The sequence below is a fragment of the Lampetra planeri genome, chromosome 28 (assembly GCF_965212315.1).
Source record: "Lampetra planeri chromosome 28, kcLamPlan1.2.h2, whole genome shotgun sequence".
Lineage (NCBI taxonomy): Eukaryota > Metazoa > Chordata > Hyperoartia > Petromyzontiformes > Petromyzontidae > Lampetra > Lampetra planeri.
In genome coordinates this window covers 4,338,198-4,359,663 of record NC_136134.1, presented here as the reverse complement: position 1 = coordinate 4,359,663, position 21,466 = coordinate 4,338,198, and the positions used below count along the sequence as shown (strand labels likewise).

At 45.3% G+C, this 21,466-nt stretch overlaps 1 protein-coding gene across 2 annotated transcripts in view; it reads right to left on the bottom strand.

Annotated features, from left to right (window-relative positions):
* Positions 1-21,201, bottom strand: part of PLCH1 (phospholipase C eta 1) — a 344,205-nt gene extending 323,004 nt beyond the window's left edge. Inside the window, exons 1-2 of one of the 2 annotated variants that reach the window (XM_078607693.1) lie at positions 21,099-21,201; positions 7,447-8,287 (exon numbers count right to left, since the gene is read on the bottom strand). In XM_078607693.1, the coding sequence (XP_078463819.1) occupies positions 7,447-7,738 (292 nt within the window). In that variant the 5' untranslated portion in view covers positions 7,739-8,287; positions 21,099-21,201. Of the gene's footprint in view, positions 1-7,446; positions 8,288-17,097; positions 17,238-21,098 lie in introns of those variants that run through there. The other variant, XM_078607694.1, reaches the window with a different exon arrangement.
* Between the last annotated feature and the right edge of the window lie 265 nt (positions 21,202-21,466).

Below are 21,466 nucleotides of genomic sequence, written 5' to 3'. Positions count from 1 at the left end.
TAATTTGTGCTTTTTTGGGGAGCATAGGTGAAGGAATCTAGTGTTACGCTCAGAGTGATGTGTTTTCAACAACTCTTTGTCGAACAAATGAATAATTGTAAAAACAAAATCATTTCAAATGACCAGACCCCCCAAAATTAAATGTTACTTTACACACCGGACACTGAATGGCAACTATTATGCACGAGACAACTTATAAGGAACCATGACACCGAAAAGAAAAGTCCCAATCTTTCGAATGGCATTACAGGGGGATTCAACTTCTTCTCTGCAGATGGAGGACGTTGATCACGCGGCACCTCGTCAAACGCACTCGTGATGCAACGGGCAAAGCCCTCGCAGCCTGCCATGAAATGTATGCCGATGTAGCCGGTGTGAGCTTACGTGTGATGAATCGCACCTATGGTTGTGCACTCTGCTGCGTGTAGCTCTGGTTGCTATGGAGAGCGAGGTGAGGGTTTTTATATTCTAAGTGTAGGAAATGATGATTCGAAATAGGAACCCCTCCCCCAAGAATCACGTGCACAGCAAGTCACGCCCAGCAGTGTGCAGACTATTCAGAGTAGGGGGCACCCCCCCCCCCCCGCAATTCATATCTGTGATGGATTCCGTGATCAGGGACTGAGCTGAGCTGCGTGACGTGGAGGGCGATGAGGGTGTGGGTCTGGTCATGATTGCGGGCGTGCAAATTGCTCCTCGGAAGAACACTTTTAAAATAAAGTGCTTAAATCTTGACTTAAATCTTTCGTGACTGCAGGAATTCATATTATTTGGGTCTTTCGGTAAAGTCACGTAAATAGGTTCAAAGAAAATAACAAAAAATATGTTTTAAAATAATACAAACTACGACATTTCGATCGCAACACAAGCGTTCGTCGTCTTAATTTTTTCCTAATGACGACCACTTGCGCTGCGATCGAAACGTCGTAGTTTTTTTTGTTATTTTCTTTGAACCTATCTACGTGACTTTACCGAAAGACCCAAAGAACAACAAAGTGCCTGCTGCCGTATTCGCAAACGTCTGGTGCTCAGATGTCGTGGAGTCGATCCACTTCTCGGGAGGACGGAACACAACGCAGAGGAGTCTGGTCGTCGTCTCCAAACTTTGTTATATATTTTTTTTATCGTCGATTTCGCCGACCTGTCCTCTCGTTACAATCACAGGAGGAGAGGGACAGGGAGGGCCCGGCTATACCAGCCTCAAGCAGCCCTCAACCACCAAACGAGTACATCTATTAGACTTTGCACTGCACATCATTTTATCTTATCTTAAAATAATTTATATAGGCGCTTTACACATAATTAACAAGGGTACATATGAATGTAATGGTAGAGATCAGGTGAATGAAATAGATGAGAGGAAGCAATGGGGGGGGGGGGCGAATCTGTGACGCGTGAATTCGGTGAAAGCGAAATTGACAGCAGTAAATGATGGTGAATGGATTGAATGAATGAATGCATGGGGATTGGGTGAGATCCATATAATGGGAGTATGAAGAGGGAACAGTAACAGTGGCGGTCGGTCGTGGGGTGATCTCGGGAAGAATAAGCGATTGTTTTTTAGCGCGGAGCGGAAACTTGTGAGCAAAGGTGGCATGCCTCATCCACACGATGCCCGTACAACATTCTCCCTGCAAGCGCGAGTTTAAATTTAGTGCAATAACACGAAGCCTCCATCAGTAAACGCCACCCGTCTCCACACGATGCCACGTGCCTTCTTTATAAGGGATGCCGAGGAAGGCGATAAAAGAATCAGCACACGATGCTTGTTCTATTTTTTTCTTCCACGGCCTGTTCATTCATCTGGAGAGGGTATTTTTCATGCTGCTATGAATAAAAATAAAACATAATGAAAATCTGCACCTTCCAGTAATGAAGTTCAACTTCATAAACTAAGGGGGGGGTTTTTTGGGTTAGATCGCGTAAATATAAATGTGCCGTGAAATAAATAAAATGTTACGACCGAAACAGGAGGATTTCTCCACAGCTCCAGCTGTCGCCTGATTCTGCTGCTTGTAATTACCGGCGAAACGTCGTACTCCAATTGTAAATGTTGTGGATTTACTCTCTAACGAATTGGCATGTTCTGTTTACGTGACAAACCTTACTAATTCGCTGCGTCGGGTGGTGGCGGGTTTAACGACACATTAATGTTTACGTGATCTAACCCAAAAAAAAAACTATTATGGATAACACTAGGCGCGAAAGCCTACGTGTTTACCAAAGTTAAACTTGTTTGCTTCAGACTTTTCAAATTGTGTCAGCACAAAATTGCACCGTGTGTGCAAAAAAAACAACTTCCAACTTTCCACACATCGGCAGGTTAATGGCGGAGCATTCGTTAATCAGTGCTGGATGCCATCTGCTGATTACGCGTAACCCTCCAGATTCCTTTGTTGCCAGCGCATGTTGTCGCTTTAAGAGTTATTTTAAGAGGTGTAGGCCAGATGGCTCAGCAAGCCAGGGCACCCGGCCTAACGTGCAAAGTGATGAATGTTATTTGGCCGTCATTCTATCCAGGTGAAAGCCCATTGAGAGTAATATCCTGTTACACAGGATGTATGACCTATGGTACAAATATACGACTCTCTTTAGATTGTTTGATATTCAGCTCGCATGAACTTTTACCAATGTGAAGTTTTTGTCTAAAAGCAATATGAAGCACGCGCTTACGCCACAGGGTCATAAGCACGTGTTTGTTAATAAGCGGCACAGTTCGGCGATTACACAGATAAACCCCTGTGCATCTTTGAGAATTGAAGCATCAATTTTGTGATAACTGGCTCAGTAGAAAGCACACTGCCCTCTCTATCATCCAGATGTCAAATAAAAAATATAGCGACGTGAGGTCCTGTGGAATTTATAGAGGGGCCCGTGAACACCTTGATGATGAGATTGTTGGAATCAAAATTTACCCAAGGTTTGGCCTTTTTGAGAACCATTTGTCTGGGGGGAGCCCATCATTAGTCAGGAGATGTGTGTGTATTTTATTTCACTGATAACTGGAGGGCAATTAATGTTTTTAAAACGATATGCCTATACCTGGAGATGGGCCTTCAACATTTAATTACGGTAAAATGAGTGGGTAAAATAGAAACAGTGGGAAGGAATGAGATCTGCAACGACCCACTGAGTTGCAAGAATCAGCTACAATATTAATTCCATGACAGTCCCTGCACACTTTGCTGCTACTGCTTTTTATACTTCAAGTTAACTATAAATTAAGCAGCAATGGAGTATAAATGCTATACGATTCCCCTTGGCTATGGAGCTCTGTAAACTGTCTGTGAGCATTCATATTCTTAGGTTATTTCGGTAAAGTCACGTAGGTTAAAAATCTAAATTAATAAAAGTAAAATAAAAATAAAATAAAAATCACGACGTTTCGGAGGCAACACGAGCTTCCGTCTTCAGGTGGAACCGTCACAGCACGCTTGCTGTAATCAAGTAAATGAGAGATTCCAAGGGATACTACTCCGTACATATACTGGTTTAGGGGAGGGGGATGGGCCAGGACCGGCCCACTTTTATTATTATGGTAAGGTGTGGCTTGAGACTTGAGTCTGTGAGCCTCGGGCATGAGCAATGAGAGATACAGCATCTTGAGGTACCTTCTCCTGAATCGAGGGGCCCTCAAGCACGAATACAGAATCCCAATGATTTTAAGAGGGTCAATACAAAACTAAACATTTTATTTTACCAGGTAAGGTCCACTGAGCTGTATAGCTCTTCCTCAAAAGTGAGCTTAGCACAAATGATAGCTCAACGACGTTGCTTACCATGTGCAAATTTATAGCAGCTAAATTCTCTAAACGCATGTTTCTAAATTTGGAGGGAAACACCGGAGGACCCGGAGAAAAATCCACGCGACCGCGGGGAGAGAGAGAGACACGCAAACTCCAAATATACAGCTGCAGGCGTCAAGGTTGGGTTCGAACCCACGACCTCCCGCATACCAGGCGAGGTAGTTAACATCTCACCACTGCCACACTAAATATTATTAATATCTGCTGTGCGTTCTCACCTCAGAATGCACCTCGCTTGCCGTGCACTTTCTGGTGACGAATGCAACTTTTAATGTCAATAATTATTGTACTATTAAATGTACGAGTTTATGTTTCGCTGCCCTTTCTTGCGGATAGCAATATGGGAATGGCATTTGAAATTAATGGCCAAAACAGACCAATACCGTTTGAAGCAAATGTTTTTTTTATTTATTAAGAAAGTAATTCGTGCAGGTGTACATTCATGATCTCATATCTAACTGAGCCAGTGAATTTGAAATGCATTCTGTTATGGTTGCTAATGCTGCCATTATGTATTAAGTGCTTATTTACTGACCTCAAGAGGAAGCTGTGGTCAGGCACTTGTTCATTAAAATTATCTCTCGCATTGACGTCACCAGAGGTTAATGGACTGCGATTATAAATCAAAGGCAAAGTGCTTTGTGGGGCCATGCACCGTGAAACAATGCCCAGTTCTTTGGTGGCACAGTCCGAAGGCGCAGATATGCATTCAAAACAGCAGGGATGTCTTAGATCATAAATATGACATATAGTTCCATTCGAACGCCTCACGATATTGTCAGGCACGAACGTGGTTCGGTACTTGGGAGCGATACTGCCCGGGTATCCCACGGCGTTGTCGTAGATCAGGGGTGGGGAACCTTTTTTCTGCCGAGGGCCATTTGGATATTTATAACATCATTCGGGGGCTATACAAAATTATCAACTTAAAAATTAGTCTGTTATATTTGGTCAAACATTTAATTAACTCACCCCTAATGCCATAGCTGGAACTGCTTCTCTTTGGCGAGGCGTGTGATGTTAGCTGGTATTGATGATGTTGCTGCTCGCAACTGCTTTTCCAGGTTTGCTCCTAAATGTATTGAATTTCGAGTCCCGCCTGCGGTTGCCTTGGCAGGGCCAGATTAAATGATTTCGCGGGCCTTACACGGCCCGCGGGCCGGACGATCCCCACCCCTGAGTCGTAGGTTAAGGCTACAGTGGTGTGCAGGAGATGGGAGTTGAGTTGTGGATTGCTGCAACGGTCTGTGCTGCAGATATGTGCGTGCTGTTCCAACTGTGTGCGAAATATTTTTCTGGCAATTTGCTTTCATTCCAAGCGCCGAAACACTCTCGAGAAAAAATGGCCAGGCATGTCGAGGCAAACACGTTCTTCAGACTCAAGGCTCTACAGAATAATGCTACGGATTGTTACATTCTTCAACATGGGCTATATGTGATTTGTGCAGTGAACGTGACATGAAATTAGGACAGCTATATTGTTATGGGCATCGTAATTCACAACAGCGTGATTGTGCCACCTTTGTCTTCAATGCAAATTTCGTTTTTTGTTTACATTCAAATACAACCGCATCTCAAGCAGACAACCGTAAGACCACGTTTTACATACAACCGCCAACTTTACAATGGAACATTAGATTTCAACGAGTAACTCAATAACTACACTAATTGTATATATTTCTTGTGCAGCGTGAAATGCATTATTTGACACAAGCCTTTGCTTTGTGTGCATAAAAAATGCAGGATAATGAATACTAATTACAGTAGTCCAAAGTCCAATCGTACTTTATAAATCGTGCATTCATTCAAAACCACTAAACAGGCCTTCGAGCTTGTATACTACTATACTAACAGGTTTCCTTCTATGTCCATGCAGCAAGAGGTTATTGCCGGAGAAACGTATTCACAGTCTATCATTAAGCGAGTGAACATCGAAACAAAGCATTGCATCGCAATGCCTCTAGAGCAATGCCTCTAGAGCAATGCCTCTAGAGCAATGCCTCTAGAGCAATGCCTCTAGAGCAATGCCTCTAGAGCAATGCCTCTAGAGCAATGCCTCTAGAGCAATGCCTCTAGAGCAATGCCTCTAGAGCAATGCCTCTAGAGCCACCATTATTTTAGTCCGCGTGAGAAATTGCGAGTGAAGGACACGGGGGGGGGGGGGGCTCAACAACAGCCGAGTAAATTTTGTCAGCGGGGGGGTGGGGGGGTGTTGGTGGTCAGCAGCGATCCCAATGCCCGCATCCGCGATTGTTACGCAAGTTATTGTTGTTTGTTCCTGTGCATCCGGCCGCATGGGACAAATGTCTTTTATGCAAATCTCCGATCGCCTGCGAGGGGAAGATGAAACCCGCGAGAAAGCGAAATGACAAACGGCTGTAACTTACAACCGCTCTGCGTAGAGATTGTTAAAACAACTGACTTGGCACCCACTTGTTTACGCCATACAGATTGTCACCGCGGTAGAGCGTCCGTGCCATTGATTTGTCTTACTTTGCAAAGGCGGGCACAAACACCGTTTCAACTTTCAGTGCAGTTCCGCCAACAACGTTGGTACAACGGCTCTAGAGGTCTTGCGTCAAGTGTTCCCGCTGTCCAGCAGTGCCGTCAATAGAGAAAGTCCGCCGTGTTCTCTCGTGCCACGTGCGCTATAGGAATGATGTCTATAGCGCAATCCAGTTTAACACGTAGGCAATCCAGTCGGTCTACACATCCGGTTCAACAACCATTACTTAACCGACGGAGAACCCGTTGAGAATGCAAATAACTTTTGCAAGCGTGGCCCTGGGGTCAACTTCTCAAGGAATTTCCTCCCAAATCCGGAGCAAGTCTTGACTGACCAAGGGCAAAAAAAATGTCTTGCGCGATATTGTAAACATTGTATATCTGACCGTGACATTCACCCTCACCAGTTACGAGGTCGCACTCATTACACACATAGTGCTGGCCACAAATGAACCACAATACCTTGTTGATCTCGTCAAGGCGCATAAACCATAATCACGCGAACTCCGGTCATCCTCTCAACAGCTTTTCGCGAACCACCGAACAAAAATGGTCGCTGCATCGCGCGCTTTCAGATGCCCTTCTGTGGCCGTCTGGAACGCTCTTCCTTCTGATATTAGGAAGCCACTGGACCAATGCACTTTTACCATCTATATTGAAAACCCATTTCCTTTTAACAGTTTTTTGTGTTTAGTCTGTTGTCCCCTCGCACCTCCAATTTTCACGGTTGACTACATACGGTGCGAAACATACGATATATACAACTGCCCACACCCAGGGCCAAACATCTGTACATGAAGGAAACTGTCATTTTCAACAGACGTTCGCAAATCCGACCGTTTCATGCACCACACATTCTCAATCTCGCGTACGTGGCGCTTACTTCCAAAGTGCAGCAATTCATTTCCCCACGTTTATAGCAGTTTGCACTTAATTTTTGTTCAGAAGTCTACTTGTGCAGTGTAGCTGTCGCTTTCAACAAATATTCACGCGTCCAACCTTCCCTTCACGTATCCGCCTAACACCACAGTCCCCAACGGGTCAGACACGCAACTTTGTACCTTGTGATAAAAAATATATACATACACACATAAAATAACGACAAGAAGCACATAACGAATCGTCGCCGTCTCACCGTGAAAAATGCTGTTGTCCGACAGGAAGTGCCTGGAGTACCGCAGAGGGGTCGGCGCTCCGAGCGTCTTCCCCGAGGCCTTCGCGTCGAAGCCGCTGCTGGACGCGCCCTCCCGGACGGGGTCGTCGTCCTCCACGTCCGTGGGCGAGGCGAGCCGCCCCGACGGCATGGTGGCCCTGCGCGCAGAGGGCCTCTTCGGGGCCAGGGCCTCCTCGAGAAAACCCGTGAAGAGATTTTCATCCGAGACCATCTTCGCGTAGCTCGTCCCCGCATCCTCGCTCTTGAGGGCCATTTCTCCACCTCCTCCGCGGAGGGTGTTAATTTCGTTTCGTACGTACGAAGGGATTCGAATTTCCACAAAAAAATATTATTATAATAATTTTGACGTTAACCGAAAAGCTGGAATGGAAAAGTAAAAAAAATGTTGACTTTGCATCCGCAGGGCTCCAGGAAAAAACACCGAAGGGCCGGCTCGTCGTCGTGTGGAAGATTGGCGAAGGCTGCTTGCGATGGCAACCTGGAAGATTAGATTTGTATAATCCTCTTCCTGTTGCTCAGTGGGCGCCAAGTCGTTAAACCGGGAAAAGGAGCGTAGAGTGGCACTTTGGTTAACTGGAGCGGACAGTAAGCACCACGGACGATGACAAATGCGGACGTAATCCAAGCAGGTTGTCTTGAGCCGACGAAGAAGTTATCACGGTCGGTCGGCAGATTCACGACGCTTCGCCTGGTGGTGCCGTGGCAGCCGCTGGAGCTGGCCTCGTTTTTGTCTCGCTCAGCAAACGAGCGACAGGTCACGCGGGGGGCAAGCAGCTCCTCCGACTGATGGCGACGTGGCCGTCTGTCAAACACACACACAGGTAACACAATTAAGTCGTGGTGCTACATACGGAGTTTTTTTTCAATTCTAATGTGATGCAAGACTCGACTTGCAAATATAAAACAAACTAATTGTGAATAAAAATTCCAGTTTGGTGAGTGGATTTATTGCATAATTCCTTTGAAGTTAATAAAAATTCATATTATATTTTTCTAAACCACAAATAAAAATGTAGAGAAATGAATGGACGAGGAAGACAACGACTTGTACACATTTCAGACGAGCCAAAATGAATATCAATCCAATGGCTAGAACGTGCCAGAAGAAGAGACAAAAGCCACGTTGGAAGGAAGGTGATGAACATGGAAGCACCATTGCGCAGACAGAGAGGCAGGCCTGGAGAAAGAGCTGGTTCGGAATGGTGAGTCAGGATACAAAGGCCTGGTGAGTAATTGCAGAGATGGCCCAAAACAGGAATGAGTGGAGGACAATCCTGAGTGAGAAAAAAATCCCTGAACAAAGAAGTGTGTGGGATATCAGCAGTAGTTATCCTGGTAGGAACCTCCTGGTTACACCAGCCGACAGGAGATTATTGTGTCCGTCCGTCCGTCGTGGATCCAAAAATTGGAGGGGTGGGGCTGGGTGGAGAGGGGAGGGTGGGAGGGGCTGGATGGGGAGGGGATGGGTGGGGAGGGTGGGGCTGGGTGGGGTGGGGTAGGGCTGGGTGGGGAGGGGCTGGTCACCCCGTGGTGCCATTATTAAACTCAACGTTTAACCTACTCACGCCGGCTTGTGCCCGCCCTCACAGTCGGCCATATTTGCGGAATACACCACGCCACCGTTGACCCTGGCCATTGACCGAGCAACCCAACGTTCCTACCAGCTCTGTCCGCAGGAATGTGTTCCTACAGAGTAACCGTAGGAATGTGGACATGCCACCACTGGCCCAGTGTCCCAAACAAGTGAGCACCATCCCATACTTGAACAAGCAAACACGTTGGCTTTTGGCTGCGACTCCCATGCAAATTGTGTTTACTCGTAAACCAGCGATGGGCTTGGCTCACTTCCCCATCAACTTCAGCGTCAGTGAATATTTATGTTCACTGATAATGGGGACCATCGAATCGTAAGTGTTTAGCAAGAAACTTGAAGCAATCTGGAAATGTAGGCTGGCTCTGTGCTATGAGTAAAAGCAATCGACCTCCAGGATAATTATTATTTGTGGGGGGGGGGGGGGTTCTAACTTAACAAAATACAAATTTACGTCAAAGATACTTCTGTTTATAAGCACAGACTCGGTTATGTTTGTGGTGAATTTCACATTTAGAGCCCTTCTAAAACAACACTGGAATTAACATCATTCTGTCACGCACTCAACAATGATCATCTTTATGCATTGCATGTGATGAGAGTTCTTGCTCGACTTACATGAAGGGTAGGAATTTATTTAATGCAAATAATTTATCTTTTTTTTATTAAGCCGGCACGGCACACGATGGGGTCAGAGGCTAGCACCACCGCAGCGTAAGCTTATTTGAGGCTGAGTCTGCCTAGGGGAGGGCCAGGACCGGCTCAGATATTTGTTGCCGATTTTGCCCATAAGTGCGAATTGAACCTGCGTTCATAGTGCAGTGCGCTCACCACTGCACCGCACACACAGCACTTAGGAGGAAAGTGTTGGCCTGCGGGATGTTTGTGTGATTCCTCTGCAACAGTTTGGTACTTTGAGGTGTGTGCACAATTAAACACATTTCCTGTTTGCCAGACGGACACCACCTACTAACCAGATGGTCCCAGCCAATGAATTGTTCACATTAACGGTGGCAGTAAATATTCTCAGTAGATGTTATGCATCTGTAATCTTAGGCGATATGAGTTCGAGTTGTATATGTTATGTTTGTGTATGTATATATGTATGTTGAACTTCTTTCGCACCGTACATACCCAACCTGATTAATCGGAGGTGAGGGAGGACAACAAACTAAACACAACAAACCAAACACAACAAACCAAACACAACAAGCAATTCTCAAGAAATTAGTTGCAATCTAGATGATTTAAAAGTGCATGGCTCCAGTGGCTTCCTAACATCAGACGGAAGAGCGTTCCAGACGGCCGCCGAAGCGCATCTGAATGCGCGGGATGCGGTGACCATCTGTGTTCGACGGCGAGCCAAATCGAGCTGCTGCGAGGATGAGCGGAGTTCACGTGATGGTTGATGCTTCTTGATGGGATTAGCGAGGCATTTGGTGGTTCGTTTGAGGCAAGCACTTTATGTGGTCATGAGTGTGACCTTATAATATCGGTAGCACTTGAAATCCAGATGAAGCTGAAACAATAGGGCAAGTCTCCCAAATCCCACTCTGCCAGTGGGCTTCTGTCCACTCAGCAGCATAAATGGGTTAACCGCAGTTGGTCAATCAGCAAAAGTGGCATTTGGTGGGGTAAAGTGTGGGGATTCCCACGTCATTCCAAGACACAACCTCATGGTTTCCCCGCATCTCCGATTAGCACGGTTGGCTACGTACGGTGCAAAAGAAGTTCAGCATACACACATCTATGGTTACAGTTCGTTCCAATATTAAATTACCATTCCGTTTGCATTGTCTAGTTACTTTATTTTCGTTTGTACATTTATTTTCCTTCTTGGCCTAAATGTTCTAAAGAGCACATCATTTGCATAAGAAATGTCTAGTCGTATCTTTAGATGGACAATTTGTTGAATTATCATCGTAAGAATTGATTTTAAATTTAAAAATCCACGCCTCAATATGGTGTACACATAGTACAACGTACAGTATAAGCTTGACTCACTACATGACAGACACTGCTTTAATGACCGATGCAAGAATCAATAAATCTAACACTGCTGTGTGCAATGCAGTCCTCAAACGAATGTTTAACGTATCATAATGGTCTCATTGCATAATGGCAGTGAGTAATTTAATTAAAAACAAGTGATCATGAACCTTAACTGTATTTTCAATGTGGTCCTGTTTGGGATGTCTGGCCAATTTTAATTATTCCCTTGCCAGTATCGAAATATAAGAATAGGCAATAAAACAGTTGTGTTAAGATATGAAAGGACCAAAGAAACACCTTTTGCCTGCAATCATGTCTGCATTAACCACATTTACTTGTGGTGAACATGCAAACAAAATGCATTGTCTTTGTGCTGTTCGCCTTTAGGCGTCCTCTGATCTAACAACGTTTGAGACTATGCTCTAGAGAAGCTGTCTCTGGTGTGGACCAATCAGTTTCAAAGACAATGAATATACTACCGGAGCATGTTTCGATTTAAAGCTTTCGTGACTGCAGGGATTCATCTTCTTGGTTTTTTCGGTAAAGTCATATAGAAAGGAAATAATAAAATATGTATTATGTTTAATTTTTATTATTTTATTATTTCCATTCTACGTGACTTTACCGAAAGAACCAAGAAGATGAATACCAGAGCATGTGTTTTTGGTTGCATCTTAACACCTACTCTTTGGGCCTTTCGGTAAAGTCACGTAGTTAGAAGAATAATAAATAAAAATCACGACGTTTCGATCGCAACACAAGCAATCGTCTTCAGGTGAAAAAATACAGCAGGCGGACTGCTGAGGCAGGAAGAAAAATAGCGAGAAAGCTACTGCAACCAAAGGTTACACAGGTTTGAGATGGGTACAAGCCAAGGGTAAGTGGGCGGGGCTAGAGATGGAATTTGCAAGTAAATGTAAGATCGCAAAGCTAGGTATACCTTGGCCATTGTATACATTTTTTTTTATATCAACGTGACTTTACCGAACGACTCAAAGAGTATGAATCCCTGCAGTCACGAAAGCTTTAAGTCAAGATCTTAACACAGCTGTTTTAGTGCCAGAAAGGGTGAAACCTATTCTTATCATTTTAATTTCGTTGCTATTATTTCACCCCCCAACACCACCACCACCACCATCCATCCATCTTATTCCAATGTGCCATCAGCGTTGTCCTGAGACGAAGGATCCATTCAGATATCGCACCCAAGGTGCCCGATAGCGGTTGCGAAATAACATTTTAAAAGGATTTCGCCAAACGAATCTTTCGAGCTGCGTTTTAATCTGGGGCGAACTTTCCCACACACACTCTGCTAGGAGATTGTCACGTGGCAATCAAACAGATACATTTATTTCTGCGCAATACTAACATGTCAGACGGCGGGTGGGGCGTGAGCGGTTGTGTAGTTAATGGTGACCCAGCTGAGACCATTCATTCGGCACAGTCTGATAACCCGCTTTAATCCCAACCCTTGCGCCTGTGTATTTGGAGTTTGCATGTCCGTCTCCCCGTGGTCGCGTGGATTTTTCTCCGGGTCCTCCGGTTTTTACCTCCGCATTTAGAATTAACATCACGCGTTTCGATTATTTGGCTGCTATAAATGTACCACGTGATGATAATCCACCTCGTTGAGCTATCGTTTGTGGCCAGGGGCTGTCCATAAATGACGTCACGCGATTTTGGCCGATTTTTGACCTCCCCCCCCTCGTCACACGGCGTCACAAAACGTCAGACCCCCTCATATATGACGTCAAAAAGCTCTGCCCCCCCCAAACATATTTCCAATTTGAAAATAAAAGATGCTTCAAATCGCTTTAAACTATTGTCATTGTAATGTGTATTTAATCTCTTATAATTAGAAAATATTAAAAGTAATTAAGACTATAAAAAAATATTTGAAGCTTTGTAGTAGAACGAAGCAAAATGGATACTACAATTATAACAATCACATATTCATTCCACAGAATGAAAAGCCCTGGTAGAATCATTAGAATAAAAATGTTTAATAACAATCATTCAAAAAAGATTTTAAAATGTATGCTTCTACATTCTCCCATGGAGAAGCAAAATGCTCCTTCATCGCATAAATAAAAGGTGACCTTAGTAAATTTAAATAATCAAATAGTTAATAATGAAAATTAATCAAAATTAGTGTTGTTATGACAATTCTATTTAATAAACATTTATATAAACTTGCGCATTTTGATGTGACGTCACATTTCTCAAACACCCCCCCTCCCCCCCTCGTTACACATCGTCACAAATATCTGACCCCCCCCCCCCCCACTAGGTGCGTGACGTCATTTATGGACGGCCCCCAGGTCGCTTCTCAAAAGGAGCTAAATAGCTCAGTGGGTTTCTACCCGGTATAAAATAAATAGTTGAGAAATAATATTGATCACAGGCGGATTCAAACCCAGCCACCAGGCTCTCATGCGGTGCTTGCGCGCTCTGTCCTCTGGACTGCCCAACCCACCAAGCCCCCTCGATCATTTCCTATTGCCACGATTATAAGCGACATTCGTAATTTTTCACCTCCCAAAATCGTTTACATTTTTTGACACCAGAAGAAAAAAAAACCCAAACCCGCCCCCCGCCATCCGCAGGAGTTCTGACAATTACAACACTGAAACAAACCGCCCAAGTGCAAAACCGCACGACCTTGTGCGTGATGACAGGTGGCTCGACTCCCCCCCCCCCCATTCGTCGTGCGAACGTGAAACCATCCGCAGACACACCCAGTGCCGGATGACCCCAGTAGAAAAAAATAGCTACATGTGTAGTAGTAGTAGCTACGGGCCCCGCACTTTCAAGGTCCCCGCGCTAAATGCTTTCAAGTTATCAATTCCGGTTCAGTTATTCTGCACTTGCTCTATTACTATAGTACTATACCGCCTTCAACTTTTATGAACGACTGGGTGTTTAAGGTTAGCGATTTGTCGTATTATCTGGCTGTATAGCAAATGAAAAAATGCAATTACTTTATCTTCTTGGTTCTTTCGGTAAAGTCACGTAGAAGGGAAATTATAAAATAAAATTAACATAAAAAAAAAATACAATTACTTTAATATGCAAGTAAAAAATTCGTGTCTTAATATTTGTTTTAGGGCCCCTTTATAACATATGCTACAGGCCCCGCACTAGCTTAATCCGGCACTGGACACACCGCGTACATTAGTTACGCAACACATAATGAAAAGCTTGCGCGCTCTGTGGCAAGTGCGCACATGTTGCGAGTCGCTCCTTCCCTCGGGGCTTTGCTCTTCTCGAGCGGGAGGGAGAGGGGTGGTGGTGGTGAGTGGGTGGAGGTTTATCTGCATTTGCGTTTGAAATGTGCTTCTCAGGGAAGGCGACTGTTAGAGCTAATCTCTCATGCCCCATCTAAACCCATAGATTCTTGACAGCCGCGACCCTGTACAAAATGGAAATTGAGATTTAAAAAAAAATTGCCACCACACACAGAGGCCCACACAGAGCTGGCCGTCAAAGCTCTCGAGGATCAAAGCACGCTCATCAACACGTTCGTAGATCATGATCTATCAACTGTTGGATGAAGTCACTCCCCAAAGGCCATCTTCTCTCACGGTGTTCATACAGAGTGACTGTACAACGAAGCATCCAACAGCACCTGCAGAAAACCATCTCATTTAATCGCTGCGTCTCCTGCTTTCAGTGCATATTTGCTGCAAGTCTTCGCGGTTGAGAGGGGTCGGCTCGTAATGGAAAATTAGTTTCGTCGAGTTATCTCAACGGGTTTAGATTTTAAAAAATATATCAAATATCTTCATCGCAAAATACACATCGTGTTCACATGCACGCGTACGCACGCTCAGTGTATGTACATAACATGTTCCTGTGGAGGGAGCTGGTAGGAACGTTGGGTTGCTCGGTCAATGGCCAGGGTCAACGGCGGCGTGGTGTATTCCGCAAATATGCCCGACTGTGAGGGCGGGCACAAGCCGGCGTGAGTAGGTTAAACGTTGAGTTTTATAAGGGCACCACGGGGTGACCAACCCCTTCCCACCCCTCCCACCCCCTACCCAGCCCCACCCTTCCCACCCAGCCCCTCCCCAACCAGCCCCTCCCCACCCAGCCCCTCCCAACTCTCCCCTCCCCACCCAGCCCCTCCCTCCCCACCCAGCCCCCCCCCTGCACGACGGACGGACGGACTCAATAATCCCCTGTGGGCTGGTGTAATCAGGAGGTTCCTACCAGTATAACACGTCACATAGGTGCTGTTTACACACATGCCGCTGCATGCCATAACACAGTATAGAGCATCGTCCTCGACGACGCATACATTGCCTTGCAGCATTTTTAAGAGACCAAAATTCCCCTCGGATTGGCAGGGAGGTCACGATGGCTGGGAGATGCTAGCGACCTCGCCAGGTAAGCAGGAGGGCCGTGAGTTCGATCTCGACCCTGACACCTGCTGTATATTTGGAGTTCGCGTGTTCTCCCCGTGGTCGCGTGGATTATTTCTCCACATTTGGAATCAACGTGCGTTTAGAGTATTTGGCTGCTATAATTGTCCACATTATGAGCCACTTTCGTTGGGCTATAATTTGTGGCTTCTGAAAAAAAGCTATAGAGCTCAGTGGGCTTTACCTGCTAAAATAAAAAGTTTAGTTTTGTTTTCGTTAAGTGTAGCCATTGCTGAATAGTGGTGACACACCACGCAAAACAGTGACGTGTCACAAAGACACTGGTAAAATAAGAAAAATAGTTTACTTAACCCAAAGAAGTGTTCTGGGAAGGGAAATATTGATGTTATATATATTGATGTCATAAATGTTGATAGTTGTCTCGTTATAATAAAAAAATATGACAGACAATTATCTAGGTAACTAAGTTAACGATTCAATCTATGCATGTTGGACTTCTTTCGCACCGTACGTAGCCAACCGTGCTCATCGGAAGTGCGGGGGAAGGACAACAAACTAAACAAACAAAAACAACTAATTTATAGATATTCTTGGTTCTTTCGGTAAAGTCACGTAGAAGAGAAATAATAAAATAATATAAATATAAAACAATACAATTCTCACATCACCAGGTGTGAAATCCACAGCAAGAAAATTTTCTTGCTGTGGATTTCACACCTGATGATGATTGCTTGTGTTGCAGTCGAAACGTCGTGATAATTTTTATTGTTTTATATTTATATAATTTTATTATTTCCCTTCTACGTGACTTTACCGAAAGAACCAAGAATATAAATCCCTGCAGTCACGAAAGCTTTAAATCAAAATACTCTATAGATGATAGTACCCAATTGTATTCCTCTTCATAATACTGCATCTAAGCCCAGTATCTCTACTCAGGTATGGATGTGCCACTAGATGGCGTAAACTCATACACAACACTTCACACAACCGCACCACTACATGCCGCAAACGCACTTTAAAAACAAAAAGTTATTTCGTTTCATGTTGAGCATGAATGCCGTGTGCTATTTCTCTTTCCACGGTGTGACACACACACACCCTGTGCGCGCATGTGGCCTCAAACCGCAATCAAACTACACGCAGCACAGCAATCATCATCATCATCAAAGATAATCCCAGCCTCTCTTAATCCACCAATGATGAAGGCCTCCTCCATGCCATAATCGACTTTGTTTTGACCATTCTTCACCATGCAACGGCGAAGGTGAAAGGGAGGACATGACAGCACAGGTGCTGTTCACATCACTTGCCAACGAGTAGCAACGGTTGGCTACGGTACGGTGCAAAAGAAGTCCATTGTACGCAAACATACGTAGCCATTGGAGGATGGAGAGTGATGTGTAGAACGATCGTCCAAAGCGCCGCGCGAACCAAATGTAAAAGACAGCAGCAGATCGTGGCAAAGTGCCTCGTGTCCTGACAAGCACAGAACCTCAAGACAAAAAATACCGGTTTCATTTTACCTCGACCTTGGCAAGCGTGGTGTCTGTTCGAGCGGAACGTGCCGACGTACACGACGGAAATATTCACGCGCCTTTCAAAATACTCTCTCCCCGAACTCGAAGACACATCGACACGTACCTCGGGATCACCCGTCCGGTCGGATAGGGCCGGTCTGGGCTCTCTGTGAGTGAGCGCACAGAGAGACAGACAGACGACACACAGCCCTCACGCAGCTGCGCTCTTACAAACTCCCCTTTCTCTCTCTCTCTAAAACTCTCGCCACGCCGATGCAAATACTAAAAAAAAGGCTCGAGAATGAAGGCGTGGCTCTCACCTGCACAAGCCTGCCCCAACATCACCACCACCATCATCATCAACCTCCTCCTCCTTGTTACGCCCAAAGGGGCAACCTTGTACTAACACACACACGCACTGGTTTTACATTTTGATTCATGGCCAAACGGGAAGGATTAATGGTACCCATATATAACTAAGACTTTTTTTTGTGACGAAGCAGCAACGTCTGTTGGTTAGTTGGTGGCAAGGCGAACGAACGCTTGTTGTGGCGAGCTAGGAAAAGAGGTCCAGGGAAGGTGCTGGCACATACATCCCAGCCATACCGTGCCTCCTACGGTTACATTCCATGCGGGAGGTGCCTCCATTGCATCCTTCACCAGAAGGCGAGCGCGCCGCTCGTGCGTGCAGGTATGCACAGGTGGTGCGCCTACCCCCAGCCTCACCCGCGAGACACTCGGCAACAGCGAGCGAGCCGCGATAGGTTGCAGAACGAATGCAAACGACAGTTTCGGTGGAACGCAAAACAGCTTCACGAGGGCTCCACGCGTCTCGCACGGTGAAACGAACCTAGCTGGGCGAAGCCATGGGTTCACGTGAATGTTTACAGGGCTCCTAAGCCAGAATCACATTTTCAGGCCCATCCCCAATTGCCCTCCAGCTTGCGTGTGTCACGCACACCCACTGCTTGTCTGAAAGCAAGTGGCAGAGTTCGCGGATCAAAGCTCGCCGCCACTGTAGACCAATCGGAGCCCCGATTCGCACGGTTTGTGCGGTCGTGGTGAGCAATGAGGGATAATCGAAGCTGTTGGGTCACCCGGTATCAAGACATGCCCGTAAAATGTCTTCTAAACGTGCTCCTTTTCATCAGTTCCCACATTGATTGTCTGAAAAATGCCGTGTACGTTTATCCTGGATGTGTCGCACGCAAGGGTGAAAGCGCTCGTCCACAATTGCACAAGTGAAATGAGCCCGCTATTGGGATTTAGAGCGGACGCGTGTTTCTTGAACGGAGAGAATGAGCGAGTGACTCAGTCCTGTCCAGGTGGTCAGTGACTCACTGACGCCGACTTCGCTGAGCCGTTATCCCGCTACCGCTAATAATGGTTACATTATGGTGACATTATTAGCGTGGGTCAGAGCAAAAATAAAAGCGCTTTTTCCGCAACTTAAGCCGCGAAAGAAACAAAAAACAAATGTTTCGATTTAAAGCTTTCGTTACTGCAGGGATTTATATTCTTGTTTTTTCGGTAAAGTCACGTAGAAGGGAAATAATAAAAGAATAACAATAAAACATAATAAAATACAAAAATTCTCACGACGTTTCGGCCACAACACACCTGAGGACGGCTGCTTGTGTTGTGGCCGAAACGTCGTGAGAATTTTTTTTATTTTATTACGTTAAATTTTTATTATTTTATTATTTCCCTTCTACGCGACTTTACCGAAAGAACCAAGAAAACAAAAAACACCCCACAACTCAGAGAATCCTACAGTATTCTGAAAGGCCTGCTTATTACGAGTAACATCGACAAGGCCAGAGCGTCAAAGCCTCTCGATGCTCAGACGAACCATCTGGAAACAACGTCTCCCGACAGCCCTAAGCAAGTGATAACAATTCGCAAATGTCTTCGACGGCAGCCCGTGTTTGCGCACCGGTAACCGCTAAGGGATTCGACTCGGCGTGCTTATTTCTACCCAGGTGTAACATTGCACAGCAGCGAAGGCAAAACATCGGGGGGGATGGCACTCGCAGCATTTATAGATAACGCAAACACACTCAGAGTTATCGGTTACATCGCTTCTAAGCTCGGGCAACAGCAGCGGTCAAGAATGACAACACCGTAATGTAATGCACACTCAAGGTATGAAGGGTCGTTGATTAATTTTTTAGAAGATCTGCTCTTTACTTTACCCTGCAGTACCGCAATGAAGTGAAACGTTTGCACGTGTGGTAAACAGCGGTTTTTAAATTATACATGATGCATACACGGTCATGTAACGTACTGTCCAACATTATGCATTAATATAAGAATAGCTATTTACCCTTTCTGGCAATAAAACAGTTGTGTTAAGATGTTAAAGCACCAAACAGGAACTTTTTGCAAGGAATCAAGTCTGCATTAACCACACATACTTGTGGTGAACATGCAAACAAAAATCATGAATCTGGTAGTATTCGATGCATCGTCTTTGGAACTGATTGTTCCACACCAGAGACAGCTTTCTTTAGAGCCGAGTCTCAAACGGTGTTAGACCAGAGGACGCCAAAATGCGAACAGCACAAAAACAACGCCACTAACAGGACATTGAGAGCTCCTGTTGACCATTAATATAAAATAAATGCATACCCCACACACACACAATGTAAGCACACACGGTGCGTTGTTTACTTATGCGTCCACAATAATACATAAACACAGTCCTTCATCACTCTGGGGTCGATACATTGAATATCATTGCATGTCCAAGTCAACAGTGGTTGCCCAATGGATACACTCGTCCCCGCCATAGAAATGTGGAAATGCCACCACTGTTTCAGGACTATCACTTTGACGTTGACTCAATCTCAATCAAACGCGTGGATTTGTTTTCATCCGGGTCCTCCGGTTTTCTTCTTCCACATCTAGAATTAACATCACGCGATTAGAGTATTTGGCTGCTATACATTTACACACGACGATAAAGTCACCTTCGTCAAGCTTTCATTGCTGATAGCCACGTCGCGTCTGACAAAGAGCCACATAGCATCAGTGACACTTACTTGGTAAAATAACCCAAAAAAATGTTTCGTTTTTAGATGAGTGATCTGTACCGGAATTAAGGAAAAACACTGACGACCACGGACACATCCAGCCCTTTGGTAATCCATCGCTGGGTGACGTCCTCACGCCGTTTCGAGTCATGGGAGTTGTTCTTGCCATACTTCACCACGCTGGTCAGTGCAAGTTGGTGAAGGGTGAAGTGAGGGGATGTACCCAGGCTTGCTTAAGATGTCACTCATTGATGCCATCCGTGACGAGGAATCAAACCCGGGCTGCTGTGTTGGTAGCACAGTGGCCAAAACCACGTGTGTCCCCCCCCTTCCCCTTAAAGTCACTCACACCATGAATGTACGTTGAACTTCTTATGCACCGCACGTATCCAACCGTGCTAATCGGAGGTGCGGGAGAATGAAGACAAACTAAACACAAACCCCGCATTCAAGAAATGAAACCTAACCAGCAGAACTCTTTCAACAAGGTCAAAGACCAGATACGTGTCTGTGTACACAGCACACTATAAAGCATTATTTTTACAGAATAAGAAGAAAAAATAATCGACTTAAGCGATTCAACAATGCGGTCAGGTATTCCTTGAAGAGCACAAGCTGTTACGCGATGGCACACACACACAGAGAGAGACCTACTATTCTGACGACAGTGCTTGGCCACTTCAATGTGAGGGGGGGGAGGTTACGAAGGCGTCTTATCCCACGTGCTGAGAACCGTCTTGTAGTATTAACAACACACACACTTCTGCTTTTAGACAAAGCTACTTCGGCGCATAACAAAGGACGGCAATGATGCCAATGCCGTGTGAACTTCGCACCTTCGCTAAACTTCATTTTAAAAAAAACATCCCGCCCGTAATCTTCGAGTGTCGTTTGACATACAGTACTCAAAAAGCAGAGCAAACACCGCCCTCAACTGAGCACCCCAAAGTCACAGCGTTTGTCAATGGAGGCGGACTGTCAAAGACTCCCTCTACAACGGCACGGTTATAAAACACACACACACACAGCCACAGCTCGTCCATGCGTGGGATCATTTTATTTTACTTTGCGATGACTCCCCCAGACTTACCAGCAGTGGCCGTGGAAGTTTGAACGGTGGAGGTGTTGAGAGCCTTGGGATGGATGGACAGTTCCCAGCACAGATGTGGGTGAATGGCAAATGTTATGGGGTTGGCCAGCCCAGTTCCAAAGGACATTAATATGAATAAGAAACGCCCACTTTACCCCAAAGAAGCTTTTTCTTTCTCTCCTTCTCACTCCCCTTTGGAAAGAAAGGAGGGGGGAGGAGCAGGAGGAAGCAGCAGTGGCTGTAAGAGAAAAATAAAATCAGGTCAAGAGACAGAGAGACAGAGAGAGATGGTGCCAATCTTCCCAGGGATTAGGTTCATGTTGTGCTAAAAACACGAATGTCGAAAATAAACTTCTGTCACGTGAACG